The sequence below is a fragment of the Poeciliopsis prolifica genome, unplaced genomic scaffold (assembly GCF_027474105.1).
Source record: "Poeciliopsis prolifica strain line A6 unplaced genomic scaffold, Auburn_PproV2 SCAFFOLD042, whole genome shotgun sequence".
Taxonomy (NCBI): Eukaryota; Metazoa; Chordata; class Actinopteri; order Cyprinodontiformes; family Poeciliidae; genus Poeciliopsis; species Poeciliopsis prolifica.
Window position 1 is genome coordinate 2,413,940 of NW_026562417.1, and position 24,461 is coordinate 2,438,400.

General features: G+C 40.5%; 2 protein-coding genes across 3 annotated transcripts in view; one reads left to right on the forward strand and one right to left on the reverse strand.

The window, feature by feature from the left end:
- The window catches only part of osbpl8 (oxysterol binding protein-like 8), a 60,849-nt gene extending 57,675 nt beyond the window's left edge, over window positions 1–3,174 (reverse strand). For both annotated transcript variants that reach the window (XM_055055509.1, XM_055055508.1), the window contains exon 1: window positions 2,823–3,174. The gene's annotated coding sequence lies outside the window, so the exon portion shown is untranslated. The remainder of the gene's footprint in view (window positions 1–2,822) is intronic.
- A 2,810-nt stretch (window positions 3,175–5,984) lies between these two features.
- zdhhc17 (zinc finger DHHC-type palmitoyltransferase 17) lies at window positions 5,985–24,460 on the forward strand. The gene is made up of 17 exons (XM_055055474.1): window positions 5,985–6,074; window positions 10,138–10,241; window positions 10,933–11,055; window positions 11,223–11,300; window positions 13,285–13,429; window positions 14,258–14,322; window positions 14,539–14,701; window positions 15,397–15,522; window positions 17,038–17,180; window positions 17,392–17,492; window positions 19,298–19,422; window positions 20,009–20,071; window positions 20,156–20,249; window positions 21,117–21,200; window positions 21,300–21,457; window positions 21,542–21,636; window positions 21,818–24,460. The coding sequence occupies exons 1-17, from the start codon at window positions 6,012–6,014 to the stop codon at window positions 21,954–21,956; spliced, it is 1,869 nt and encodes a 622-aa protein (XP_054911449.1). The 5' UTR covers window positions 5,985–6,011; the 3' UTR covers window positions 21,957–24,460.
- The last annotated feature ends 1 nt before the right edge of the window (window position 24,461 follows it).

A 24,461-nucleotide genomic window follows, 5' to 3' on the forward strand; every position in this document is an offset into this window, starting at 1 on the left:
TCACTGAAATAACATTTGAATAACACATTTGCAACAGAAACTGGTTTGATCATGGTAAAAACTGACAGCACTTTAATTTCTCAACTGTCAAGAAATTAACCACGAGCAAAAATGTCATTTTTGGCATAAAGTATTCAAACATTAGGAGAAATATTACAAAGGTACAGTTATAGGTAAATGTGGGTTGACACATCAACAACACAACAAAGCAGAGATTTGCTCCTGAGGCCCATTAATCTCATTCTTCTGTTTCCTTATCACTTTCCTTATCACTTACTGGGTGTTTAAGCGTCTCGGTCACTAAATCTATATCTGATGTGATAACAGACTGTCCCACATTTTGGCAGCCAACCAAATGCAAAGGATCATTACATTCTACAAAACAATGACAGCGTCCAGAGATCCTAGCTTCCCTAGTTCCATGAACTCCATGCAAGGTATTGTAATTTAATTTAGTGAATCTGTTACGCATAATGTAATGTTGTTGCGTTGCAACTTTTGAACCAAAACAAGTTTATTTTTGCTTTACGGTTTATAATAGCATTCCCCCTACACAGCGTGACACTAAGATCTGAATGTGACCTTCAGGCAAAGGTGATCAGCAAATGCTTGTTTCGCCTGACTGCATGTCATTTTGAGTAAGCTCTTAATCTGGATCATATCTGAATATTGATGTTCATGTAAACACACCTTCTGATGCTACACAAACAGATGACCTCTGTGGAAGAACAAAAAGGTCCACACAAGTCACACATGAGGCTTGTAGCTCAGCAATCAAGTAACGGGTCTTATTAATAAATAAATACTAAAAGAGATTATTTATACAAGCATGACAACCTGGCCCTGTTACAATAACAAATGTATCTGATAAATTCTCCCAGAAGTTATTGCAATAAAATTATGTAACTTTTGTCGTCCAGTTTTTGGACGACATTACTAAAAAAATGAAATTCATGCACATTCAACTGATTCAGCAAAGAATTACTTATGTGAAATTTCTGCACACGTCATCTTTTCCAGCCTCTTTAAAAGAGGCTGGAAGCCAGGCACTCGGCATAATTAATCAGCTCCGGTTACGCAAGTTCACATCCAGAGGTAAATACTCCACTGAAGACCTATTTTCCATGGCAACCAGACTCCTAAAACCAACTTCCTTCATGACTTGACATCATCTGACCTCAAAAGGTGAAACACTTCAAGGAAGTGAGCACGTCTGCTGTCTTTCCTCTCTAGTTAGCCCATTTTTACTCACACCACAGCGAAACATTTTCTTCGAACATCAGCTTCTCTGCTGCTCCAAAATGCAGACTCGATTCAAATTCGAAGCTAAGTGTGCGGCAGCGGGGCGGCGCCGCGGCTCTGACGAGGGCTGAGTGGAAAATGCATTTAACTTGCAAATGAGCAAAAGGGCTCTTGTGCCCTTCTGTTGCTCTCTGCCAACAAACAGAAGTTCATTCTGGGATGACCCGTTTTGGTTTTACATGCGCAAACAAGCAGCTAATGTAAATATGGAAATGTTCGACAAGATTTCAAAAGACAAGAGTCGGGCACGGGCAAAACAGTGGAAACTTCTTATCTAAATTACCGTGACATTTCCTTTTTTCCCACAAGGAAAATTTTTACGTTGATGGATTTGATTCATTTTCAGCAAGTTAGCTCAGCCTGATTCAGATTGAACTGTCTCAATGTTAAATTTACCTGGACTTTGACTAGGCCATGAAGATGTTCTGAGCTAAATGATTTTATCATAGACTACGGCAGGGTGATAAATTGATTATAACAATAAATAAAAATTTTCCGGTTTTGAGGATAATCTGGATTTTTTTTTTTTCACAAGGGACCATCTTGTACAAAAGTTTTTGTTGTGCTTTTTTTTTTATACTTTGAATTTTGGTGAAATCACAGAAGGAATGACAAAAATAAGAGCCATTTTTTGTATATTTTCTATCATTTATTTAAAAAAAAAATTAAATAAAAAGAGAAAAAAAATTGGATCTGGTTTAAAAAAAATATCTGAAATTTTATTTATTAAGCCATACTGCCGAGATCCACCTCAGGCTGTTTTAGATTGTTTTTGTACCGCGGTGTCAAGTCTTTTTCAGCCTCTAACAACTAATTTCTCGGAGTACTGACCTTTATTCATTTTGTTTCATCATCAAGATTTAAATTTACGTAACTTCAGAAGGCATTTAGTTGCCCTAGATAAATTGAATCAAATAAAACATAATCCTTCACCACAACTTAACCCATTAAAATGTGTGCCTGACAGGTAATAAAATGCAGACAAGTTAAAGGGGAACAGTGTGGTAAGGCTGAAGCTAGGTTTCACCACAGGCTGGTGTCAGGCAGCAATTTGCCACCTGATACCAGGTAGGCAACAGGAAGCGGTCTCCCCCCATCAGTCTCAGATTTGTACTCCGGGTGAAAGTGGTAGCTGCACACTGGGACTGGGGAGGCTGTAGGGAGACAATGAGACTGGAAGGGAGGGAGGGACGTGAAGCACAGAAGCAGAAGCAATTCGAACTGTTCACCTCCGAACTCACCGTGGGACAGACTCGGGAGACAAAAGCAACGGGAAGCGCACGGGGATGAACCTGCCGCTCCGAGCTCACCCCAGACCCGCTAATCCTGATTTATTACATAATAATACGCATTGCTCGACTGCGGCGTCCGTCTGTCACCCCCGCAGACACACAGAGAATTAGCAATTAGGGAAGTCGCGCTAAACAACAAGCAGGGGTAGAAAAAAGATTAAAATAGAAATAAATGCTGGGGGGGATGGTTGTTGTTTTTTTCTGCCTATTTGTTTACATGGCACTCACCTCTGCTTCAGGCTTTGGGGGTTCTCCTTTATGGCTGCGTGACCGGCTGGGAGGAGGTAAACAGTAACGCAGTCCTCTCCGTCGTGTTTCTGCCTGCTAACTGTTAGCTCACGACGCTTAATGTTTATTAATGTCCCTTGGCATTCAGTGGTTGGCGCGAGGATGTTATACGCGCCGTCCTTCGGCGTGACGACGACGCTTCACTAAAAGATTAAAGTTAGCAAAAGTTCAAATTGAATTTCACGATTTCTCTCCTCCCCAGTTCCTTGCTGTCCATTTCTCAACCAATTCGGTGTCGTTGAAAGCAACCAGACAATCGGAATTGTTCTGTCAACGGCTGGGGCAGTCAAGCTGTTGAAGGGTACGTCACTTCCGGCTAAAATTTCACTTTAAAACCACACATTGAACGAGGGGAAGGATACGCCAGTGAACCGCCATGTTGTGAGTGTCAAGTTGACTTTGGAAAGCGGCGTAAGAGTGGTTGGAAACGGGAAATCCCGGCTCGTTTTTATGAATAATTTTTACATACTGTAATATATTCATAATTCTGATACTTCACACTAAAACTACTTAAAATACAATTACATTTTTCTATCTGGTTTGAATTAAGTTGAATTGTGTTAGTCTAAAAATGCATTAGACTAACACCAGACAGTCTGATGCTAGTTTTGTTTGTGTAACCATCTTGTTTTTTCAATTGAAAACGGTCAATTTAAGGACGTGAGACCCTTCAATTCAAATTCCGTCCAATAAAAGAAAAACAAAACTTTTATTTTAAAGGAGAAAATAAATGTGACGTCATCCAGGTGTCACTCAGAGTCACATCCAAAAGGTTGCGAGTGATGCTGTCGACAGGAAGACGCTCCAGCATTTGATTATCTCAAAGGCCGAATGAATCCTCGTTAAACTGTGTAAATTGTAAACGCTGCATTCTTTTCAGACGGACTTTATTTTGAAGGGTTCACACCCTTCCGCGCGTGTCATTTATGTTGAAATTTAGCAGAGCAAGGCGGAATATCCCTTGTTCTTCTTACTCGGCGATCGTCTGATTTTCCTGGCAGCACAAGCCACGCACGTGACCGTTCATGTCAGCCTGGACACCGTTAAGATAGTTTGTTTGTTTTTTAATTGTCAGCAGATAATAATTGCCTTACTCTAAATAAATACGTCAAATATGTAAGTAATTTTTTTTATTTAAATAAAAAAAGATACAAACAACAACTTGGTCACATTGATATTTGGCTGTTTGTATAGGTTTGGGGAAATAAACGATCACTGCATGATAATTGTGGTTCATTCAGGTTCAGATTAATTAAATCACATGAATTTTCGGGTATCATCTTAGAAATCGTCGTTGTTTTTTTCCTTTTACTTATAAAATAAAGTAAGATCAGACATTTTTAATATGCCCAACCACCTCAGGGTAGAGGTGCTGCTCATAATTTAGTAAATGAGGACATCTCGCGGCCGCTGCAGGTATTGCCTTCTCACTGCTTAACCCTGTTCGTGGTGGCCACCTAGGGGCAGAAATATGAAACTGCAGCCATTATCTAGACATTAGAAATACATAAGGATGTCTTGCACGATTTTTAAAAATTATTTTCTATACATGCCTGTTGTTTTACTCATCTAAATATTTTTACGACGCACTGAAAACAGGTTACACTGATCTAGTTTATTCATATTTGGCAATTCACAACAACCACCAATGTTAAGGCACTTTACAAAACAAGCAATCGTAGTCCAAATACATGCGGTCAAATCCAGTTTCTAAAGACAGAGCAGTGCAGAGGTCATCTTTGTTCTCAGGTCTGTTTTTGTAAAGCTTAATATCTCTGATTGTATATTATGTCACTCCTGTAAAAGTTATGGAGGCAGCACAAGTTGTACACATATCTCATCATATGTATTATAAGAACTATAAATAGTCAATTTCATACCATCCAGGAGCTAAGTTTTTAAATTAGTTGTTGCCAACGGCCTGGATGATCCCACTGGCTTCCATCAACAGCATACAGTGCATGTTTCTTCCAGAAAACATAAGAAATACTGATTCCTCCATAATACAATCTATCCCAGATGCCTCAGAGCGCAGAGAAGCTGAAACAATCTAGCTATGCTATGAGACTTGTAATATTTTTTTGTTTGACCAAGTTTATCAGTTTATTTGTGTTCGGATTGGTTTCCAGCCTGTATCAAACACTTGCAAATACGCTGGCATCTGTATGCTCAGACATAAATCTGATTAAATCACTCTTTAGAAAATGATATTTTATTAAAAAAAAACACAAAAGCTAATAGTAAAACCAACTCAATTTGGCTACAGTTTGCTACCCATAGAATGACGTGTCACTGTCAATTTTATATTGATCAAAAAAAGATCAAAATGGGTGAAAAGTCACTTTCAATTAAGATATTCATAGATGTATAGTTGTACGTTTGTTAAGGATTTAATCAGGTATAAGCTGCTAGAACTCCAAAGTTGAAAATAAAAACCCAGGTGCTGTTCTAATGTCTTTTTACAAAGTATATTTTGTTGGCAATGCAGTAGCGGTTTTTGATAAGGGCCATGTAGGCAGTGGCCCAGGGTGGCATCTTAAAGGGGACGCACAATTGCTAGATGGAGATAAATGCAAAGGGGCTGTGTTTTATCCCGTGGACATAACTATGTGGAGAGACCCAAGCCCTGTATTCAAATCCAACATGGAAATTAACGACAAAAATGCACTTTGCAGTGCTGCATCAGTAGCAGTTTCTGGATATTTTTATTTCCTCTATGACATCCAGGGTGCCTCATCACAGAAAAATTAAAATTTTCAAAAATGTTTGCCTCAAATTTTAAAACAAAACATCTAAAACAGAAAGGGTGTGACTAGCTCTTAGCATCCAATGATTTATTAAAGCTTGTAAAAACCCAGTGTGACATCTACATCTCTCGGCCACAGGTAAAAGAACCATTGCTGATATTATTTTTTAACACAATCTCCTTTTAAAATATAAAAACTTTCCCTTTAACTTAAACTGAGGTGGAAGGGGGTGCATCACATTCAGAGTTATAATCAGTGCTGCTCTGCCAAGGCGCAGCCCTGATCTAATTTGTTTTTGACAGCCCCCTTTGCCCCCGTGTTTGTTTTCCCCCCCGAAACCGCTTCTTGTTTCCCACAATGCTCCGCGACTGTCACCACCAAGATGGCCGACGCTATGGAGGAATATGAGAAAGAAGCTGGCTGCGTCCCTATTCTCCATCCCGAGGTAAGCTCCGGGAGCTCTACGCCTTCGCACGGTGCTATGAACACACCCAAAACGGGTTCTACCGGTTTGTCCCGGTGCCGCTCGCTGTTTTTCTGCGCCTTTGTTGGAAACTCCGAATGCCCCCTGCATTACCACCGATGGAGGCGGGTGAGGGGGGGGTGGTGTCAGCTAGCCTAGCGATGCTAATCGCTAACGCTAGCCCCCCTTCTCTTGCTGCCCAGCCAGCAACCGCTGGGCAGATGTTGGTGTGGATGTTAACGTTGAGAAATGTTGTTACGAGGGGAAGTGTGTGTTTGTGTGACCCCGAGCTAAGCTGAACAATAAAGGAAGCGACGGAAAACGTTAAGGGTTAATCCTTCTTGTCATAGGAGGTTAGCTCTGTGGCTAAAGTGACAGTCCTGGCTGCTGCTTTTACCGCTGGTTGGGATGTAGAAATGACAGTCAAATGAACAGTAGTCTACAAAGCGACTAGGCAAAACCATGATATACTAAACACGCTGGAAAGGGAAGACAAAATGACTTACTAGGCAACAATTTATACGTTTTAATATTTCTCAAAACTAGCACTTATTCTTTTGGATAACACTGTTGTAAATATGTCTGATTCTGTCGCGCGAGCTCCAATTCGCAGTGCACAAATAAATGCGTGCATATAATGAGGCTTTGCATTATTGTGGCCACCTGTTTAACATTCCCTTCTCTGCCAAAGACCATGTGAAGCTATGGAGGTTTGGCGTTAAGCTCTGAGGTTTGGCCTCCTTGGATCTTCCTTGGTTTTCCATCACGATCCAGGGATGCCAAGGTGAAGTGAAATCTGTAGAACATGCAGCATTGTTAAAAGAGTTTTTGCTTTGTCGTGCTGCTGAGAAGAAGCCCTGGTCAGCAGAGAACACTGATCTGGTGAAAGAGTGAATGTGATTAGCGACAATGTTGTGACTGATATAATTTTGACCATTTCTGATTTTATTTATTTCATGCATATATATTTTAACCTGACAACAAGTACAATGTTCTGATTGTTCTGAACAAACCCAGTGATCAACAGAAAGATTAATTTATTACTTTATTCATATCATTTACGGTCAAAGCCCCTTATCGAATATCGCACATATTGGAAAAAGACAAATTGTTGTAAATTCAAACTATTTTCAATCTCGCTCCTTACAACATTTCGGTGGTTATTTATATATTTGACCTCAGATGGGTATTAATTCTCAAATCTCGATGCTGTTTTATCACTTTGTCTGTACACTGCTTATTATTTGCTCTTTTTGCTTGGCAGGGATTTCAGTCACAGCGTGTCTGTTTGTAGTTTCCTTCAGCGGTAGTTGGCATGCCCTTCTAGCAGCAGTCCTGTTTCACTACTTGGTTTGTGGCCAGCAGGCCGAGCGGCCCGGTTTAGATCCTGGTATCGCCTTCGACAGCGAGCACTGGAAATGATTCATGGTGGCATTTTGTCGTTCATGCCATATGCTGCCATATGGGTTAATTTACTCAGTAAAGATGGCTTCAGATGGATGATTTCTGGCATTTTGTACAAACTGGATACCTGGATGTATTTTAGTTATGGCTTCTATTTGTAATTTAACACAATTTCATAAACTATTCGTAGCTGTGCTCCAGTTAGTTTTTCTGAATTTTAGAGCTGTATATTAGTAATAGGTCTGGTGAATGTCTATGAATATCTATAGATTTTCTGTATAGGTTGCAGATGCTCTGATCATGCTTTCTGTTGTTGATACCAATGTTTCTTGTTTTTGGAAGAGCACAACAGGATGTTGGGAGTTATTTCCTATCTTGCACTGTTAGAAAACCGTGTCAGCTTTTATGGTGTAATGTTTTCACAAAGTAATTTGTTAAAAGATTTATTTTAAATTTATTGGTATTGATTGAACAAACAGTGGAGAAAACTGTAAAACTATCAACCCAGAATTCATTGTATAAGAAATTTATCAGAATAACTGAAAACTAAACTGTAAATGCCTGTATGTTTTGGTTGCGTATTTTAATCTGCATAGCATCTCAAAACCAATAGAAGATTTCATATTAAAGTCCAGATCTCGATAGAAAAAGTGATGTTAAACTACTTGTCAATACTTATTTTTGTAGTTTGGAAATATGCAAAAAAAACCAAAACAAAAAACGGATGGAGAATTCAGAAAATTGGATTCTGAGAAGGTGTTTAATTCTCATATGAAAAATGAAAAGGAACCATAACAACCTAACATATTCTTTATCAATTTCAGTTACCCAGACAGGACATGTCGTCATAACTCATATCACACAAAAAGCCGTTGTGGACGATGATGCTATGGGCCAGTAGCAGTCAGTGTGGTGACTAATTTGCAGAGGCCTCTGATTGAAGACTGATAGCATGCTAACAGCTAAACTTCAGCGCAGCAGAGACGATCCTGCTGCGCTGATCGTCCACAGCACCACACCCTGAATGAAACCATTCATTGTTGGCAACCAGTGCTAATCCACCTCATTTGCTTTTGCTGCAGTGTAACAGCCACTCCAACAATTCTTTCTGTGACTGTAGAAAGAATTTAAACGTGAGCGAGAAAGCGTTTAGCCCGCTTGGTTATAAAATGAAAACAAAGGCAGACCGGTGCTCAGTCACTTGATTCTTCTACTGTGAATCATCCTCATCATCCGCTCTCCCTCTCTCCCTCCAATCACTGCGCTGTAGCTGCTCTTCAGTATTGAATTAGCCTCCTGAAATGACACTAATTTCAGGCTGAATTGGATTGTGAGCCATGGCCACAGCCGGCAGCAGCTAAACAATGGCCGGGAGGCAGCCAAGTTCAGTGAGAATCTTCAGCCGATGCTGATTCTCCCGACTACAGTAACTCTGAGTGTGATATACAGTTGTAGGAATCGTATTTAGTCATAAACACGTGAGCCGGGACTCCTGGGGAACAGCAGCCTCACGCCTCACCGAGCCTCTCTGCCGAGGCCCAGCTTGAAGACGATGCTCCAACCTGAACGTAACGTAAAGTAACACCATCAAAATAAGTAAAAAAGAAAAGAAAAGAAATGCCCCCAGGTGACATCACCATGGCGACAAATGCAATCCTCAGCTCTTCAGGTGGCGGAGGGCAGAAGGTGGATCAAAAAAGAGCTCAGAGTTTCTCTCTACAGGAAGGAAGGAACTGAGAAAGCGGCTGAATAATAATCGCTAAAGCAAAAACAGATTCTTTCTGCTCTAGAAGCTCAGAGGAAGCAGAAAGACATTTGTTCCCCTTAACTGAGTCTCCAGATGAGTTGGAAGGCTTACAGTCGCAGACGTCCCCTGCAAATAAAACCAGAGTCGCGCTTAAAAGTATGCTGCAACTGAACATCATTTTAGTTATCGATTAATCTATAGATTATTCTGAAGATAAATTGGATTTAAAAAACTGGCTCATTCCTCATTTTGCGTTTAAAAAGTTTTCATTCAAGCCTTTTTTTTCTGCAGTTCTAGAATAAGCCTTTCACAATGAGCAATTAGTCATGTTATAAATTAAAATGTGCTTGACCATTTCCATTCTCATGATTAATATTTTTTGAAAAGCAGTTTTGTTTTCAGAGAGATGATTATTTGTTTTATTTATTGCTTCAGTTGTGGTTTTTCTTTCCATTTTATTCATTGTTTTTGAATTTGTGTTTTTATATTGGCTATTTTTTCCAGTTCCAGTATTGAATGTTCTTTACAAAAAAAAAGAAAATTCTTTTGAGAGAGCAAACTCGGATTATTATGTTATTATCAATATGTTTCTTGAAAATGTTCTCAAAAACAACAATATTATTGTTCGTCTCAGTAATTACTGTTAATTTATAATTTAGTAAAATTCTCAAGACTGTGTTTATCCCCGTTGATGGTGCAGATTTTCCTTCCGCTCAACTTTCTTTGAATATGCTTTAATACACCACTCTGTGAACAGTCAGCATCTTTAGCGATGACATTTTTTGACTTCTCTTCTTCTGAACACACGGTCCACTCAACAGTCTCCTCCATGATTCTCTCTCAACCTAACATGGCTTTTTTTCCCCTTTTCTCTCTTTTCCTCTGATCTCCCAGGAAATCAAACCCCAGAGTCACTACAGCCATGGTTACAGCGAGAACGTCAGCCGGAAAAACCATGTGGATGACTACAGCACCTGGGATATCGTCAAAGCCACACAGTGAGCTCAAGATTTGTCTGTGTCAGGGGAAATTGACTGCCGCTCCTTTCTCACTGACAAGTGGCTTAATGAGGGTAGTCGTTACTGACGGAACTTTGTTTGTATGAGAAATTATGAGGAAAATGACAAACTGTTTTGTTCTTAATGTAAGGAACCACTTTCCAGAATGTCTTGTGGGGTTTATCCACATGAATGAATTTGAGTCGTTTAAACCTGATCATATTACAAAGGTGCACAAAACTTTGTCAATAGTCCACGAGTGGTGGAAAAAAAAAGCCCAATAGTGTTGAGATTGTGGTGTTTCCATTAAAAAAAGAAACGCAGATAAAATCACATGTGAATAACTTTGTTCACGTTATAAAACATGCTAGTCCATGATCCTGCAGCTAGTTCTTGTTGTCTTTTTCTTTGGAGTTTACGTCGGTAGTAGCTTCCCGTTGTCGATCATGTGACTTGTGTGATGCGTAAGAAGTATTTCCATTCCATTTTTGTGAAGTAAACCAGTTTGGATACGGCCAAACAAACCACCTCATCCCAGCGCCAAAACATTTTATTGAAAAATGAGGGGGTTTTTAATGTCAAATTGCCGTGTTTTCATGAAGCAAATTTGTTTTCGAAATGTCAAATTGCGCAATTCTATAGTCAATAGAAACCCAACTAGTGTCTGATTGTGCTCCCGCTTGTGCTGCAGGTACGGCATCTTCGAGCGCTGCAGAGAGCTGGTGGAGGCGGGCTTTGACGTTCGGCAGCCAGACAAAGAAAACGTAACGCTCCTCCACTGGGCCGCCATCAACAACAGGATAGACTTGGTGAAGTAAGTCGGAGCAGAACATCTTGTGCATGCAATAGCTTAGGTGTAATTTCCTGTGAGAGGAATAAGCTACACTTGTTGTTTTCTCTGTTTATAGAGTTGAAACACTGGTAAGATGAGAAAATAGACAAAGTGGCATATTTCACACAGTGTGTTGTGTTTGTGTGCAGGTACTATATATCAAAGGGGGCCATAGTTGACCAGCTGGGTGGAGACCTCAACTCTACACCTTTGCACTGGGCCACAAGGTGACACACATCTCCCTGATCTAACCTGTCTACATTAAATCACTTCGTATGATTGAGTTTAAACACACTGGATTTTATTTTTACTGTAGCAGGACAAGAACATGGATATTTAAGAACCAAAGAATTGTCCTGTGATTCACACGTCTTAAAACTGAAATTTACTTCTTGTGGTTGAGTCTCCTGTACTTGACAAATCCCATCCAGTTTGACTGAGGTTGAGATAATTCTCAAAGAGGAACAAAACAAAACAATTTATTATTTAACGCCATTATTCCACCTATTTTGTAACTCCGGTTAGTTTGGATATTCTAGAGATAAATAACCTGGAGACGGGATGACACACATTGATTACTAATGAGTTAAAAGGATACTTAAAAATATATAAAATTAAGGCCTTACAATTCCTTAAATTCACTATAAAAAGTAAATTAGACTTTAATAAATGTTCCCATGGCAGGACTCATAGGTACTTCCTACGTCTACCTCATTTGTAGAAGTAGTTTCTAGATTGTCAAATTGATGAGGTCAGCCCAATCAAACAGGCAGCTTGAGGTTCTCCACTCTGTTTTCTAGGACTGTTTCTAGAGGGTTAAGATGATTTTGTGGTTCTAGACATATTGTATTTTATTGTGCTAGCATAAAAGGTATCTTTGAACTGAAAAGGTTGCCGACGCCTGATGTAAGGGAAGGGCCAGCACTTTGTTTCTGGATGCTTTGACAATAGTGTGGTCACCGCAGCATATCCTCTGGCATCCTGTTAAAAGGACTTTATACTGCAATAAAGGTTTGACGGGAAATTTTATTGGTTATGGAAAAAGGACAGTTAAAACCTTGGAATACCTCAACACTGCTAACCAGTGCTGCCCTTTAAGGTTAATGTTTTCCAACACATAGAAATAAAAGTTGGTGTCAGAAGTCTTTCTGTTTGTTATATTTCCCTTTTCAGGTATGTATGTTGTAAATTCATACATTTTAAGGAATGAAGTTGAAATATTAAAATATGTCCAAAACTTAATTATCTTATATAAAAAGGTAAGGATTTAGAAACTGATGCCAGTTTCTAAATCATAAATTTTTTACTTATTTTCGTCGCTATTAGGACTATAAAATCATGTCTTCATGCACTAAAATCACTTCCTTCCTTGTTTCTTTCTGTAATATCCACCGAGTCCTCATTGTGTGGAAGGTCACACGCGTTGCACCCAAAGCACACAGGTGGCATTGCATTCCCTCTTCCTGAATTATTGATGTATCCATTCAACACCAGACATCTGCACTATCACAGCTTTAGACACCGAAGGGTCCGGTTTCACCCCCTTGCCACCAACACCAGCTGCCAGTGACCTTTCAAAAGCCCCTAACAACTGTTCGGGAACGTTTTTTTTTTTTTTTTTTTAAAGTCTTAAATTAATTAATTTAAAATTAAGGCCTTAGAATGTCTTGAATGCATTAAAGAAAATGCAAGTTGGCCTTAAATACACTAATCACAGGTCTTGAATTTTTGTCATGTCACCACTATTTCATCTCATATGTTCTGTATGTTTTTTTTTTTTTCTTGTGGGACTTTTCAATCAGGCAACAAGCTGCTTGCTATCTAGCTAGAAAGACATACGCTATGCAAGAAGCACACAACTGCTGCCAGGAGCCACAAAAGTACCCTAAGAATTTCAGTTTTGTTCAGGTTTCTGTTTTACGTCTCTGTCATGATCCTTTGTCTCCACTGAGTGATACAGCACAATAGTTGTGCACTATTTTATGGTCTGGTGTATGATAGAGCATTTCCAACACCAGTTGGACTCTCACTGGGCAGACAGGTTTAAACCCAAACTCCTAACGTTGCATCATCCTAATGCCACAACTGATACATTAGTTTGTCACATGCTGGTCACAAGTATGTGACATTTTTCTGCCCTCCTATCAGTGGATTGTGTAGAAGAATTATCTGCATGCGTTTTAAAGTCTTGTACATTTCTTTGTCCTACAGACAAGGCCATCTGTCCATGGTGGTGCAGCTCATGAAGTATGGTGCAGACCCGTCTTTGATCGACGGGGAAGGTTGCAGTTGTGTTCATCTGGCCGCCCAGTTCGGCCACACTTCTATTGTGGCATACCTCATCGCCAAAGGACAGGTAGGAAGAACAAAGAAACAACTACTTACCAATCTGACTGACTTCATGATCAGTGATTGACCCATCACAAACTCTTAAAAATAACTGTGGTCCAATTAGCAGTTGCACCATACATAAGTACTGCTAGATGCCTTTGGCAAGAACACTCCTGCTACTGAGAAAAGAAGACTCAAAAATGGTTCAGTTTAGTGTAAACTAATAAAAATGCGTGCAGATTTATCTTCTTATACATTTTTGGTCTATTCAAAGGAAAAATATTATCTACAAACGTGATCATTCAGAGTGCAGTAAATAACAGGCAACTTGAAACATTCTGAAGTAGGAAATGTAGCTGCAAAAACATGCAGAACCTGCTGCTAATAGTGCTAACTGTGCTAGCAATTCTGATGCTAATATTAGCCATTAAAAAGCCCATTTTAAACCCTGGTTTAAAATATCAACTCTGTAATTGTGTTTTCCTTTTTTGAAAAGTAATAGCTGAAATCTGTTTTTACATCAGAGCATGAAAAATATAAACCTCTTAATACACACAGTGTGACGTCGTCTCCTGTGCAACTGCAAATAAAGGATGATGGAAAACAACAAGGTGCTGCATCTTTATAACAAATGAATCAGTGGTTTAACAATAAATGTGAAGGCAGACACAGACGTTATTTGAAATAATCTTGTATAAAATATGATGCATATTTTTTTTCAGGAAAGGAAAAAAAAAAGTATTTCTTTAAATAATTTTTTTACCAGTGTTCTCCATCAGGGGGCGCCCATTGCTTCACTTTTCAGCCTGTTATTCTGCATCCTCTTCCAGTGATTCTATTTTTTTTGTGGCAGGATGTGGATATGATGGATCAGAACGGCATGACTCCTCTCATGTGGGCAGCTTACAGGACACACAGGTGTGTATGTTTGTACAGTGGCGTGTTTTTGTGACATTACTGTACATTATCACAGTGGGAAAACCATTCGGAACGTAAAAAAACAATACAATTCGGCACGTAAAAGCCCAGCTAAGCTACAACACTTGTAGTTTTCAGAAAACACTACATAGATGACCATCTTTACCAGGTAGGATTTCTTCTATTATTGACCCTATTCTCTTCCCTTCGTTCCAGCGTCGATCCCACCCGGCTGCTGCTGACCTTTAACGTGTCGGTCAATCTGGGCGACAAGTATCACAAGAATACGGCGCTGCACTGGGCCGTGCTGGCCGGCAACACCACCGTCATCAGCCTGCTGCTGGACGCCAACGCCAACGTCGACGCGCAGAACATCAAGGTGATGCGTTCCCCTTCGTTTACACAGCTGTCAGTGTAAAATTTATCAAGAAATTCATTCAGTTCAGGAATTAAATGGACAAAAGTCATTACATTCTGATTTATTTCAGCTAATATGAACCCTAACTTTCTGAGAAAATAACAGTGTAAGACTAATTTGGAAGAAAAAAAAATATATATTTTATGCAGAAATTGACTACAGGTTGTTAAAATGTTGGATTCCATGCATTTTCAATTAGATGTTTAGTGGAAGGAAAAAGTGCGGTGAAAAACAACAAGATAGCCGCTGACTCAGAAGGTCATTCAGGAACTAGGAGAGAATTCTTGAGGCGTAGACTTTGGTTAAGCCCACCCTACATAGACTGTTTTTTTAAACGCGAAGTTTACATTTTTTAAGAAACAAAATTAGGTGTTTTCGATTAGCTTAATAGTCAAAATAATCAGAAATAAGTGCTTGTAATATATTCCTCTGTGTGGAATGGAAAGTTTGGATATCTAATCATGGACTTAAATTACATTTTTTAATAATTTTAGGTTATTTAAACGCCACAATTCTCCTCCTGCCCCCAATATTTAGGTAATAACATATTCCTGTGAGCAAAATACTTTACTTGACAGAATAATGACTCTTCCTGGACCATTCAGCCCTGAACCAGAACCATGTTCTGTACTGACTGCTCTTTCTCCCACCTTCAGGGCGAAACACCTCTGGACCTCGCCAAGCAAAGGAAGAATGTCTGGATGATCAATCACTTACAGGAAGCGCGGCAGGCCAAAGGTTACGACAGCCCGTCATATCTGAAAAGACTGAAGATGGACAAGGTACACATTTTATTGTAGCTGTTCCGTTTATCAGAAGCCTCAATAATCTCTGATTAAGAGTGAACACGGCCGCTGGGATGACAATATTCAGAGATATTTACCGTCATCCCAGGCTGGTCAGACAGCTGCTTCCTGTTGTCCAGAAACATCTCCTTTCAGAAAGGCTTCTAAAGGAAGTCAGAACAGAACAGCCAGGAGTGTCCCAGTCTGTTGTCTTTGTTCGGATCACCTTGGGTGGTTCCTTCCATTTGTTTTATTACGGAGCAAATCCTATAGCAGCGCTTAAACATGCCTGAATTTGATGTTTGATCATTAAACTTAACATGAATGGACGGACGAGCCTAGAACACACCCCAGACTGTCTCTCAAAGCTTCAACTATTATCTTTATTAATTCTCCTGAAATGATTTGTCTCCCTGCTTACCTGTTGGAATGTTAGCTCATGAAGGTAAATTAGCTCGCTTTCCATTATCCGCATAAATTTGCTTTAGTAGTTTTAGATTCCTGCAACGCGCCTGGCTTTTAGCTACATTCACATTACGGTAGTTATCAGTAATGTGATAACTACAGTAGTCCCAGAACTGATTCATTAAATTTCTTTTATGTCTTAATAAATGATTCCAGGTTGAGACTGCTGAATGTTCCTGTCATATTTAGTTGTGATAGAGCAGTGTATTATTGTAGAACAGCAACTTCTGTGTATTCTAGAGAAATGGCTTCTGTGGTATGTTATTGATAATAATGAAAACTCAAAAAGTCTGATTAAAAAGAGTTTGTGTTTTGGACTAATTTTTTAACAGCCTAACTGCTTTTTTTCTTTTTTTATTGAATTAAACTAAAAAGATTGCATCAAACTACAAGGAATTAAATGATGTTTCTACAGACTGAAGTTTTTATTAACATATTAAATTAACAGAAAAAAGATACAGAAAACTTTCAGTTTTATCCTAGTTCATGAGCGGATCTCTGATCCTGTAATTTATTGGGGCCAAAAACAGATTTTTTTGAAAATATATTTAAAAACTGAGGACTTTTCTCTGGTTTTTGTCAGAGTGATAGATTTTCAGACCTTTGCAGAAGTAGATGAGTTCGATTTCACACTCAAATATCAGCCAGTCACCCACAGTTGGAGAAACCAGTGTTGTTGTCGAGTCGTCACAGAGGACAGGTAGAAGCGCTGCAAATATCTCCCAATTTTTTCCGTTTACTGCATTTAGTTTCGCTAAAATCTAGACTCACTCTGTACTCATGCAATAAATAACAAGACTATATGCTGACTTTGCTGTTTAAAGCAGATTTTTATCTTTGAAAGAGTCTTTCTGTCACTAAGTTTAGTTGCCTTCAGCTCATATTTATATGGTACAATCTGGACATGTGTCTCAGCTCATTTGTGGTCAACATTGCTGGACGTTGCTGTCAGGCTGGAAACAAACTCATTTCCATTAATGTTGATACTTTTACTTTACAACTTGGTTTGGTTTGTTTAAAATGTTTGTGTTTTCCTTTGTAAATCAGGAGTTCAGGCAGAAAGTGATGCTGGGAACTCCATTCGTCGTCATCTGGCTGGTGGGTTTCATCGCTGACCTGGACGTCGACTCTTGGCTGATCAAGGGCATCATGTACGCTGGCGTCTGGGTCGCCGTGCAGTTCCTCTCCAAGTATGTCCCAGCTTAAAAAAAATGTAAAATTAAAATAAATTCCACACTTTAGTTTAAAGTTAACTTTTTAGGAGCATAAAGGAACCTCTTTTATCATCCTTATCGCATGCACGCACTTACTTGGAAGTGAAAAACTTAGAAAACTCCAACATGCTCTGGTCCAATCAGAGCTAAGCTGCTGCTAACGGCCAACCATTTTTCCCCCCTGCAGGGCTTTCTTTGACCACTCCATGCACAGCGCTCTGCCTCTGGGAATCTACCTGGCGACCAAGTTCTGGATGTACTCCACCTGGTTTTACTGGTTCTGGAATGATATCCTTGACACCGGTGCTCCGAGCGCAGCATGGGTTCGGTTCTCACAGCAACGGGCCACAGCAGATCAGTACTCGAGTTTTAGCCTTTCTGTTCACTAGCTTCTAATTACACCAGGTGAGATAAGGGAATCAATGCTGTGGGAAACATTCTCTTTACACCTCATTGCTTCTTTAACATGGGAGGGAGCCGACTGCTCTGTTGACCTGAGCTGATCTAAGAAGACAAGCGAATGTTTGCCATGTCAACGGTGCGTTAACATTACATCTATTAGAGTTGCTTAAACGCTCTCGAGCAGACATGTTTGCACACGTGCAGTCGACAGTAAAGAGAGAAAGTCGGTCATGGCGTAGCGCTTGCACACGGATCATTACTCATGTGGAAATGAGTTCCTATTAAGCCCAGACTTTCAGTTCCGTTGGTTCTTGCTGGCTTCAGTGTTAGCTTACAGCTCCTCACTGAGAGATTAGCACTTAGCATATTACTCTGTTCTGTTCAGTCACATGAAGAAACTGGCTGATGCATACACCAAGTTCTAGATCATTTTGTCAACATTTAACTAGAGTTTAGACGTAATTAGAAATAGCCATGTGAGCTCCAGCAGGCGTTAATCTAGTAGTTGTCCCCCTTAAAGTGCCATATGGTCCAACAGGAAGTAGTCATCCAGATGCCAGAAAAATATCTGCTGTTTAGTTAATCAAATGCGATTTTCAATTAGCAATATTTACCTTTGATTTTTATCTCAACGGGTGAAAAAACTTCCCTCCAGAAAGTCTTTGGCTAATCAAATTCTGCTTAAACTGGATGTTTCAATCTGAAGGTGACGAGTTCGGGCCTTCTTTCACACAGCAGGTAGACGGTGACACATCCTCATAACATCAAGCTCCTGTTTTCCTTTCATGTCTGCAGCGTCACAGAAATCTTTTGGTTTTATATGAATCGTTGATTCATAATTGTGATTCAGTTTGCGCATCTGCATGTTTCTTTAGAAGTCTGTCACACAAAGGCGTTGTCCTGAGTGTCTACCGGCTGCTTTCCTGTGGGATCCAGCTGACTCACCGTCAAGTCAGTTATAGCTGACAGTGCAGTAACTGATCATCATCCTTCGCCTCGGTTAGAGTAACGTCAGTGACTGGCTGCCTTGACAGCGTCAGACGCAGGCTTTCTACGTCCAGGCATCGTTCACTCCATATCCTAGCTTGTGCAAACAAATCCCAGTTGTTGACGGAGCTGGAGAAGTTTCTTTCCCGTAGTGGGATGAGTCATAATTTATAGCTTCTAAATGAATTCTCGGCAGGGGAGTTGGGGCGAGCTGGTGCAGGATACATCAGTGCCTCCAGTTTAACTGGGAATGTTTGTGAGAGAGGAGACCCGAGTGTCTCCATCTGAGCATCGTGAGCAGTTGGGGGGGGGGACTGTTGTTGACTGCACATGTCCAGACTGAAGTTGGCATTGATTTATCAGTGCACCTCTAGTATTCACTGAACATCCTCACACAGTTCAGCATGTCATTGAGAAACAGTTAACTGCATTTTCATTAGCATCATTACTTTTTAATTGTTAAAATAAGCCTTTGACAATAGCTAAAGGCCATTTTTGGTGGCAAAAGTACGTTTTAAAGTCACAATACCGTATAGGTTCAGTCAAGAGAAACGAATAAATCGTGGCCATTGTAAAACCGACTGAGTCAATTTTACATTAGTAGTTCGGTGTTCTCATGAGTCAGTTCACTGTAAAAATCATAGAGAATTAAAAAAAAAACAAATAAAGCCATATTGTCAATATCTGCCTTGACCCCTCTGCACACCTTCCATTTGCCACGGTCCATATGCCGTTCCTGGTCAACACCCTGGCTTTGTTCTACAACTTTGGCAAATCCTGGAAGTCTGATCCTGGAATCATTAAGGCATCAGAGGAGCAGAAGAAAAAGGTATCTCACCCTTCCAGCTTCATAATCACTGTGATTATATAACACCAATCTCTCTGCTATAGTTTGAATTTTTCTCCGTGTTGCAATGCAGTGTTGCATAACGTTTCAGATTTTCTGCCCTGCTGCTTTAGGCCTCTTTGTCCCTCATTATCACAAAGCATTAGAGGAGAGAAGGGTCTCTGTCTCTTACCAGGCCCCAGATTCTACAACCTGTGAATGAGGAAAGCAAAATATAGCCTAGTTTGAACTGCGCAGTTCATGTAGGCTATAAGAAAGGCCAAAACTCTCACTAGATAACAGGAAGTCTAAATGAAGTATGGCAATCTTGTATTGTTTTGCCTTGTGTGGCTTTCTGCCTGTGATTGTCATGGAACATGATCATTTGACAATCCAGAATTGAAACGAGGCTTTAAATTCTTGTAGATGCACAAATTGCTAATTGCTTATGTAAGATGATGAAGAAATTGCCCACAATATTCTGATTTGTGCCTCTTCCTTGTCCAAGACCGTAATGTGATCCTTGCTAATGTATAGTGTAGACCATAGAGTAAATATTTTCTTTTCAGCTTTTCTTCTTCTTCTTCAGACAATTGTGGAGTTAGCTGAGACAGGCAACTTGGATCTAAGCATATTCTGCAGCACCTGCTTGGTAAGCTCCTCCTTGAAAGCTGTTCTGTCCTGCAGGTCTTAAGAAAAGAAAGCAGATCTCATCTGGTTGTGTTTTTTTTTTCAGATACGGAAGCCCATCCGGTCCAAACACTGTGCCGTGTGCAACCGCTGCATCGCCAAGTTTGACCACCACTGTCCCTGGGTGGGGAACTGTGTGGGTAAGTCGGCTACAAGGATTTGTTCCACATCCAAGATTGAGAAGCTGATGTAAGCATCTTAACTCTTTAAGAGCCAGCATGCATCTGAACATTCGTGGTATTCCATCAGGCCCTGGTGGCTTAAAGCAAACATCCTGGAAAAGGGAAAACTGGCTACAATTGACCACAGAAACCCAACAATGTAAAGAATGGAGGGAAAAACAAGCAAACCTGAGTCATTGTTGTCTGTAAAACAAATTGGAGACCATAGTGAAAGGAAGTTATGCAGGAGGGGCTTTGAACACTTCCTTTTTCTAACCTTGTGGTCAGGATGATAGTTTAAAAGTGAGGAAACTGTCTGAACCAACAGCAGGTCCATCTGTGTAATCAGAACCTGTTTTAAAAACTTCTTCAGAGATATAACGCAGCATCATGTGTTACACTCGCCTCACCTTATGGGATCATTGAATATTATTAAAAATAATTGTGGTTTTGGTAGTTGCTTGCAATTTTGGAACAATGATATTGACAGTGATCAGAAACAATCCTGTTCTATTGGTAGTATTATTACTTCCTGTCATTCAAATTCTTTAACCATATCTTTATCTGTGAAATTATCTTTGATTTCTTTAGTGTTTCTGTAAACATTTGGTCTCTCAATCAATGGACAGTGTTGAGTGATGCCAGTAGTTCCAGTCTAACCTTTCCTAACCATTGTCCTATTGACCTACAACTAAAGGTGGACCAGAAATGGTGTGGTATAATTGGCCACTTCTGTTAAGAACATGGACAACATACCATACCAAACCGCACCGACTTGTACCGTAGGAGGAATAAACAATCAATAAACATATAGACAAATGAAGACAAATGTTTTGTGCTTTACAGGAAGTGGGAATCACCGCTACTTCATGGGCTATCTCTTCTTTCTGCTTTGTATGATCTGCTGGATGATATATGGCTGCATCTCCTGTAAGCTCTGCACACTTTTTGTTTTATCTGCATAAAATCCCCAGGATGCCTAATTTCAAACGTCCTTCTATCTCCTGTCTTTCTGATCCCGTCCACCAGACTGGAAGGTGCACTGCGCCACCAGTTATGCCAAGGATGGCTTCTGGCTCTACCTGACCCAGATTGCCTCTTGCTCGCCTTGGATCTTCTGGATGTTCCTCAACAGCGTCTTCCACTTCATGTGGGTGGCTGTGCTGATCATGTGTCAGCTCTACCAGGTACAGCTTCATCTCGATGGAAGTGGACACGGGTTTGGTGTTTCTCTGAAATGTCAGCTGACCATGTCTCTCTGTGGACTGCAGATCGCGGCTCTTGGAATCACCACAAACGAGCGGATGAACGCTCGCAGATACAAGCACTTTAAGGTTACGGCCACGTCCATCGAGAGCCCATTCAAGTAAGTCATGTTCTTTCTTTTATATCATCTGGGGAGGTGTGCCACAGGGTTCAGTTGTTGGGCCACTTTCTTTTAGTTTTAAGCAAGTGCTCTAATACTATTTTCCAGCTGCATGCTGATTATTCTGTTCTATCTTAAGCTAACTAGGCCATTGCGACATTCTCTTTGTGACCCCCTCTAGCCACGGCTGCTTCAGAAATCTCATAGATTTCTTCGAGATCCGCTGCTGTGGCCTGATCCGGCCCGTGACTGTGGACTGGACCACTCAGTACACAATAGACTACGACCAGACGTCTGGCTCAGGCTACCAGCTGGTGTAGAGAAGGAAGTGGCGGACGAAGACAAAACGGAGGGGCTGGGAGGGAAGCTAAGAGTGGAAAACGAAGCTTTTTGGAAGTATTGATCCCCTCCCCCTTTGGCGCTGGAATTTTGAGCGATGCGGTTCATTTCGGTTTTCTCTTGTTTTTGCGGACCACCTCTCCTTTGCTAATTTAAGACTGGAGAATTAGACAAGACAAGCATGCAGTTACGGGGCATCGTCATCACTCCTGCCCTTTTTCACTACTGCTACTACTTTCCCCCCCAACCCCACCTTCTCTCCTGGGCCTTTTGGACGGTGTGTTGCTGCCAAACACAAACAGAGCGGGGAGAGTTCAAAAATAAAAGCTCGTCTGTCTGTCCAGGAAACGTGAAACTCGGTGATGAGGCAGCATTCTCCCTTCAAACTCCCGTCTGCCCTCCCCGTACTTCATATCTTGTTTTCGTTGTGTGTCTTTGATGTTGTGAATGATGATCGGATCGGGAATGTTTCGGTGTGGCAGGAAAACCTAAAGGAGCGATTTTTTTAGGGAAAGGAAACGTGAATGGACTCTCGGTTTGATAGGAATAAGGGAATGTCTTTTTAAAGGTCTTGATTTTTGCACCGTGCCGAATCACGAACAGAGCCGACGAGGACTTGCAGCACTTATCAGATGAAATGTGTTGGGATTTCAGGAGGGAACTGTTGGAGGAATCCCATCGTTTTTTGTTTTTTTTTCCCCTGCCCACCCCGACCGCTTTCTGCTAAAATAAAGCTGCATCCACTGTCATAACCTGGAAACGGTGCAGCGGCCAAGCAGAACCGGGACTCCCTCAGCAGCGACCATGCTGAACATCACAGATATCCTCCAGACAATGTGATACAGGTCTATTTATTTAAAAGCTATTTATAGAGAAAGTAACTATGTTCTAGCGCCATCGGTTTTACATTTCAATTTAGCTGTGTAGGATTTTTGTCTTTTTTTTTTTTCCAATATGAAAGAGAGCATTTTAAAGAGGTATAGCTGATATGAAAGAGGTTAACTAGAAAACAAACCAGGTACGGTGAGTGTATTTATTCATAGAAACAGAAGAGGAAGTAAGAAGTTTACAGAACAGCCTCATTCCAGACATTTCTCGTTTTAAAGCTATAAAGTCTTATTTGTTGTGTCTTTTTGTCTGCCTACGATGTTGCACTGATTATTTTTATTTTAGTTCGATGAATATATAATTTTTTTTTTTTTTTTTTTGGCCGTTACTGAACAGGAGGTCCAGCAGTTTCACGCCAACACTTCCATTGTTAGCAGAGAGGGGAAACTTGGGGGGGAGGGAAGGTCCTCTCTTCCCAGAAACCCCTGCGTGTGTGTGTGTACGTGTGTGTGTGTACGTGTGTGTGTATGAGAGAGGATCCTGCTGCAGCAGCAGGAGGGACTGAGCTGTAAAGAATGTGCATTTGTATATAAACAGTTTTCTCCTTTGTCAGTGTTAGTTGAAGGTGCTCCTGGGGATTTGATTTTATTGTCCTTTTGTTGACCTAAACATAAAATGGAGACGGTCAAATTACTATAATCCATGTTGTATGACTGTAGCTTTTAGTGATGTCCGACGCTGCTGTCTATAGGCATTTGAGCCCGCCCCGTTCCCCTTTAAGTACCTGGAACCTCTCCACTGCATGTACAGGACAGCTGGGCTCCCGCAACGGACCCCCCTCCACCCCCCCTTATCATGGTCACCGTGGTGACGGCCCAGCAAAAGCCACGTTTGTCTGTATATAGTGAATGTTAAAGTATTTGCAAGTATGTTTCTGCATTATGTTCATCCGGTTTTTCGGGAGGGGTTTTCGAGTCATTCTTCAGATCCAGTGTGTTGTAAGTGGAGGTTGCCAGACTCCCAGGTGGGCCATCCCAAACAGGTGTGTAATATATTTGAATGTTTCATACTCCAGTTTTTGTTTTGTTTTATTGTCATAGCATTGCTGGCTTTTTGTTATACCACTGGATGTAAAACTTGTAAAGCGAAAATACAATTTTTTTTTTTTTTTTTTCTAAAGCGGAGATGTGTTCATGCAATAGTTTTAAAGGATAGAGAGAGGTTATATTCGACGAAGCGGCTTTCGCATCAGCAGAAGAAGAGCTACGCCCGTTGCTAATCACCGATGTCACTACGGATGCCTCACATGTGACTCATATCATACAATGCCTTTTTTTTTTTTTCTTTTTAAAGTGGGCAGCAGTGAATGCTGGTTGATTGGTTCACCACGTTCAGGTTCATTGTGATCTCAAAACCTATCTTATATTACACTAGATCTTCCAGCAGCTGCAAATGTCTATCTACTCTACTGCCCACCCCAGATCATTCACCTCACCATGTGGGATAATAGAAGAAGAAAAGAAAAAAAAAAGCACATAATCATCTCCAGTGCCTCTCTGCCCACCTTCAGATACCACTGTAACTCCGCTTCAGATGTAAACATATGGGCATGGTTCAGTTTTAATGGCTTTAATAATAAAATACAGTCAAACGTGAAG